The sequence below is a fragment of the Nymphalis io genome, chromosome Z (genome assembly GCF_905147045.1).
Source record: "Nymphalis io chromosome Z, ilAglIoxx1.1, whole genome shotgun sequence".
NCBI lineage: Eukaryota > Metazoa > Arthropoda > Insecta > Lepidoptera > Nymphalidae > Nymphalis > Nymphalis io.
In genome coordinates, this window is record NC_065918.1 from 12,293,019 (window position 1) to 12,299,018 (window position 6,000).

Below are 6,000 nucleotides of genomic sequence, written 5' to 3' on the forward strand. Positions count from 1 at the left end.
TGGCGCATTGGTGATGTAAGCAATGGTTAACATTTCTTACAATGCTAATGTCTAAGGGCGTTTGGTGACCACTTACCATCAGGTGGCCCATATGCTCGTCCGCCTTCCTATTCTATAAAAAAAAAAGGTATTATGAAAATTTAGTAGACCCAAAATGCTTCCTTCAGAACACTAAAAGTTATAATAATCGTAAGAAACGTTGGTATGTTTTAGCTATTTTTATACTCCTCTTACTGTGGATAAATAGTTTACTAAAAGTTCAAGGAGATGTCTCGATAGCATTATATCAAAGATATATAAATATCATTAAACAACTTATTTTACAATATATTTAAGTTATAAGCAAAAGTATTTGTAAGTAGTTATTTGGATAATTATTAATTAAGATTATGATACAAATTAATCGAATGGAAACAAAAATAGTTTTTTTACAAAAAAAAAAACAAGATACGCGACTTCTTTATCAAAAATATTTTGCGAAATAGATATAAGATTTTATAGATATTATTATTGTTAACTATAAAATTTTCGATTAATCATTGAAGACCAAGAATTTGTGATTAACTCGACGTATCATTAAAGTAAATGTCATAGTAAAATTTCAAATAAATAAAGCAGAATTATGATGATTACATTAAAGAATCTCTTTTATTAATAAATACTACTTGCGCCCAAAATCTACATTTTTAATACACAAAGTTTCCTTACACTTGCAATAGGAAACCAATCAACTCTGCGACGACATTAAATATTAAATAGTGCTACCATACATACCATAATTTTGATACTATTAATGTTTTAATCGGTAAAAGATTCCTACAATTAGAACTGTCGAAATCAATAAAAGTTAGGTAATTCAACGTATAATGATTTACTCTTAATGTGCAAGGCAGTGAAATCTTTATTATCATTCAATAATATTTAAAATATAACATATACAATCAATAAAATTCCGAGTAAAGAGTGTCGATGTTTTTAAGCTATTATTTACTATGAATAATGCTACAAACACATTTTAAAATAATAATTTGATAATATATGGGCCGTTAAATAGTAAGCGATAAAAGATATATTTAAACAAGAATTTTATTTTTAACCTTTTATCAACTTCACTACGAATGCTTTTTATTTAATTTGAACTTGTATTTTTTTGTTTAGAGTACAATACGCAATCAATCGTTTTGTTTTCTTTGAATTAAAATGATGTGAGCACAATTGTTAGTATTGAGTTATTATTTTATCACAAGTGGTAACAAGGGAAAATTATGAAATAAGAATTTACTATAAAAATCGAGGTCATAAGCAATTACATTATTTTTGCTGAACTTGCAATTAAATTATTTAATTTAATAAGTCTTTTATTAAATACAAATATTTGTTGTTGTTCACTGTTCACCATTGCACCATTTTTTTATAGTTAGGTTTATTTTTACGATTTTCTGCTACTTCTTATTAAATATACATATATTTCGCAATAGCTTTCGAATGACACGTGAAAAAAAAAACTTAATAACAAATATTAGCATCATTTTTGACTTTCATAACTACCTAAAATCTAAATAATACTAAAGTATGTGCATAGTTTTATTTTACATTTTTATCTTCATTGAATTTTGGTTTATAAAATATATTATTCGTTATAAAATATTATATTTTTTCTGAACTTTATTCTAATCAAATTAAATATTACATTCATATATTATACGAAAAAAATGAAACATATATTTAAGAATAAATAAGATATTAACAATTACATTTATAAAATTTCAGTGAACTGAAAGAGAGCGTCTTCACGAAGCTGGACTTGGTGGACTACTTCAGCTTGTCCGACAACTCTCTCATGGAAATGCCGCGACATGTGCTTCGGCATCTTCCTCACGTCAAGACGCTCGACCTCTGCAGAAACAAAATCACCAAATTGACTGAGGAAGATTTTAAAGTAAGCATACCATATAAATATAATTTTGTGTAATATATTTAGAAAATAAATGAAATTGATACATCTTTTGTATATTTTAAATAATATGAAATACTATTAATTTTCATTTTAATAGGACATTCAAGAAGTAGAACACCTGCTCGTGGCAGACAACCAAATATCTAAGATTGAAAGACACGCTGTCCCCAAGGCCCTCAAACATGTTCACTTAGGAATCAATAAATTAAGTACCTTGAACGGAGCGCTAAGAGATCTCGATTATTTAGAATGGATTTTCATTAACGCGAATCATTTAAAAACTATTGACAATGAGCTACCAGTGGTAAGGACATCTTGAATGCAAAATACAAAATGAATAAAAATTATTCATATTTAAAGGTACATATAATTTTAACGTTTTATTTTTAGAAAGCTAAGAAGATTGTGCTTATCCACGCTGCACATAATGAATTACAAAGTCTACCGAAAGACTTAAGGCAAATGCCTTCTCTAGAATCGTTATACTTCTACGATAATAATATTAAAACACTGGATGGCGCGTTGCAGAAGTCTAGAAAGCTCGTTAGAATAGGTCTATCTTTTAATAAAATAGAAACGGTGAGTCAATTAGCCAGCTTAATTTGATTTGCTTAAAAGAGTTTATGTATAATATGTAAAATTTATTATGAAAAATGCTTCTCAATCACTAGTTTTGACTGTAATTAAACGTTATGACCAAAACTACATCTGATATCGATAGCAAATAAAGTAGTAGCTCGAATAAAATATATCCAGAAACAAATAATATTATTATTAATGCAATTTGTTTTACAGTTGGCTGAAGATGAATTTTCGGAAACAGAAATTTTAGCTGATTTAGATATTGCTTATAATCAATTAAGATCACTGAATGGTTCTTTAAGAAGTCTTAAATCACTGCGCTACTTAAACTTAACACATAACAGCTTAACTGAATTTTCTTTACAAGAAATAAAAGGTCTGAAAAGATTATCCGTGATAGATCTATCACACAATAAAATAAGTCGTATTACAGGCAACATGGAGGTAAAACTGTAATAGTATTTCTTTAAATTGTTAACGTTTCAAAATTTACTTGAATTTTTACAATAAAAAATTTAAATTATATGAATATTTACAATAATGCGAACAAAAATGTGATTACAGAATCTTGTTGATGTTGAAACACGAGTACTTGAGTTACGGTTGGACCACAACTATATCCTTAATTTGGGAGGCGCGTTAATGGGTCTGCATGGTCTTCTGCGTCTTAATTTAAGTCACAACCAGATACAACAAATATCACCGGACGATTTGATTGGCTTAGAGGATCTGAGATTACTCGACGTATCTCACAATCATATAACATCATTGGAAGAAACTTCAAAGGTTTGTTAAGTACTGGGTAATCGCTAAAGTATTAAGTTAGCTTTGCGAGCTTCTGCGAATTACAATTTTACAAAAAGTTTTCAATGTACATAAAAATATGCTAATGCGATCAAAGTTAAAGTTTTCCTCATTACGAATATACTTTTTTTCAGACTTTTTTACCTTCTCTGGGGGAACTTATTGCTCATCATAATAATATAACTATTCTGGATAAAGATTTTCATGGACTGCCGTCACTTTGTATCGCTGACTTGTCTTATAATAAGATTCAATCTGTGAATTATGAAGTTGTGTCAAAATCAAGATGTACTATCAATGGAGTACCCAGTATTTTGAAGATTTATCTTCAAGGTTGGTTCTGCTTCATATAACTACAATTTTTTTGCAGGTGTTCAATTCGCTGATATATCAAATAATATTTTTGTTTCTAATTTAGATTTTATTGATATAGCCCTAAGATTAATATTATAAGCGCGGTAACTTTCTGCTGTAGCGATATTGCGAATGATAATTATTTATATCCATTTTAGAAAAAGCATGTGCGATTTTGAAAAAAAAAATTCTTTGTTATTTTATTTATGAAATGTTTTGCTTAAAATATTCTACGATTATTTGCTTACCATAAGTCTTAATTACATATTGACAAAAATTATAAATGGCTACTGTACTAAATATTATTAGAGTAATTAAATATTACGAATTAAACCTTTTTGTTCTTTATTACTTTGGAAGACATAATTTCAGTTGAAATCTCCTCATTTTTGTGTTATTTTACAGATAACCCTGTGTTATGCGAAGAGCGATTATATGAGCTCGTAGCGATACTTGAGAGCTTAAATACGCGCGTCAGTGGCGTGTCCACGTGCGTGGCCACTCAAACGTCGGCGCCTGTTCTTATGAGGGCGCTCAATGACATCGTACCCGATACACCTGTCATAGTTGTTACACATACAGGCGTAGGAATGCTAGAAGGACGAGAAATTCAACCATCTCAATTGGCATATCAACGTGTGGGTGCCTTGATTGGGCACGTTTTACCAGAGCGTGAGGGTGGTTTGCCTGTGCTTGTGGAGCCTCCAGTAACGTTGCCTCCAGCCAGCACCAACGTAGTAGTGAAGTGGCCAGATGAACGAAAAGAGAAATCTCATCCCCTCGCAGATCATCTCCGCCTACGTGATCTTAACTCCTCACCGCAGTGAATGTGTTAGAGCACCGGCGCCGCCGCTAAACGACGCCACCGAACTGAGTGCTTCGCCTTAGAAAATATGCTGCCTTTGACTTACGATAGGTCAGAGTGTTGTCTGATTTGGTTGGATGCATGGAATATTCTCATTGTAAACCTTCGTGATGTATATAGGAGTCATAGTTACAGATGCATCCTTATTTCTTCATATTATTCGATATCTTCTAACACGAAAAGCGATGCACGTGCCATACGTAACTACATTTATAAGCATAGAGTAGAAACTGTTGTATGTGTTTTGATCATTGTCATACTATGACGGTTTGAGTGATTGTGTATCCGGCATAGACGTTGCGTATTAGGACAATTGTTTTTAATGAAACATTGGCATATCGAAGTTCAATTAACACGTAGAAGTGTCGCACTCTTGGACTATACTAATAACACAAGTGTATAAACCCTGAATTTGTACCTAAAATAATTTATGTAACGTAATATTATTAATTATAAATATTATAGGTGTTAGAGTAATTTATATTGGCGATTAACCTATCGTAGGGACAATTTGTTTTTACCAGGATGTAACAAATTGTTTACTTCCGATAATACTAATAAATTTTTTGTTAACCACTAAGTATATTAAATAAATGTGCTTTAAAAACCTTCCCTTGTTATTATATACAAATATTTCGTTTAGTTTTTCTCATAAAGATCGCTCAGTTAACTCGGAGGGGTCGATGTACTTGTAGTTTTATTCGCCATTATACGGAAATAAAATAATGATTGTAGTTGTTGTTTGGAATAAATAATACACTATGAAATATTTTATTATCCTTATAAAAATGTCCTAATAATACAAAATCATAACTCACGGGCAAATGACACTTCACGGGCATCTTAACTATAATATTTTGTTTCTACAAAACAAAAATAAGTAATTTAAAACGAAATGAAATCAGTCCAATATCTAAATTGAAATATTCAGTTCTTACTATAGTATTATTCCTTATATAATTCATTAAGTGATGGAAGTGACAAATGTTTTAAAATTCTGTAGTTTCATGAAAAAGTTTGCTTTGACCGAAGTTTTAATTAGACTTCAAGCTATTTATGTTGAAAATTCATCTAGTCTATTTTTGTCTGTTGTTATGGAACTTTCTCATATATATTTTTTAAGTGCAACATAAGGCCGATTGCCCGTGGCGGTAGGGTGGCAGGTCCGGTTTTATTCGGCTTCAATTTTTTTTTTATTTTTAGGCGTTGGGGTGGCCGATGAATTTTGCTTCGAACGTGAAATGAAAATTGTGTAAAATTATAACAATACTTTAGGGTATAGGGATTTTACTATTTGGAATTCTATTCTATTGTATATTTTATAAATAAGTGTAATATGAAGTAACCGTTTTTATTTTAATATAATGAAAAATATACCTCTATTTATTAATAACACGATAGCATATGTGATGGCTTGAAGTGAAGGCGGAGAAATAGC

At 30.4% G+C, this 6,000-nt stretch overlaps 1 protein-coding gene across 1 annotated transcript in view; it reads left to right on the forward strand.

Moving 5' to 3' along the window:
- LOC126780231 (leucine-rich repeat-containing G-protein coupled receptor 4) overlaps window positions 1-5,329 on the forward strand; it is a 28,454-nt gene extending 23,125 nt beyond the window's left edge. The window contains exons 2-8 of the mRNA XM_050504522.1: window positions 1,771-1,939; window positions 2,055-2,261; window positions 2,348-2,536; window positions 2,753-2,983; window positions 3,104-3,325; window positions 3,478-3,676; window positions 4,103-5,329. Of these exons, the coding sequence (XP_050360479.1) occupies window positions 1,771-1,939; window positions 2,055-2,261; window positions 2,348-2,536; window positions 2,753-2,983; window positions 3,104-3,325; window positions 3,478-3,676; window positions 4,103-4,524 (1,639 nt within the window). The 3' untranslated portion in view covers window positions 4,525-5,329. The remainder of the gene's footprint in view (window positions 1-1,770; window positions 1,940-2,054; window positions 2,262-2,347; window positions 2,537-2,752; window positions 2,984-3,103; window positions 3,326-3,477; window positions 3,677-4,102) is intronic.
- Window positions 5,330-6,000: the final 671 nt, after the last annotated feature.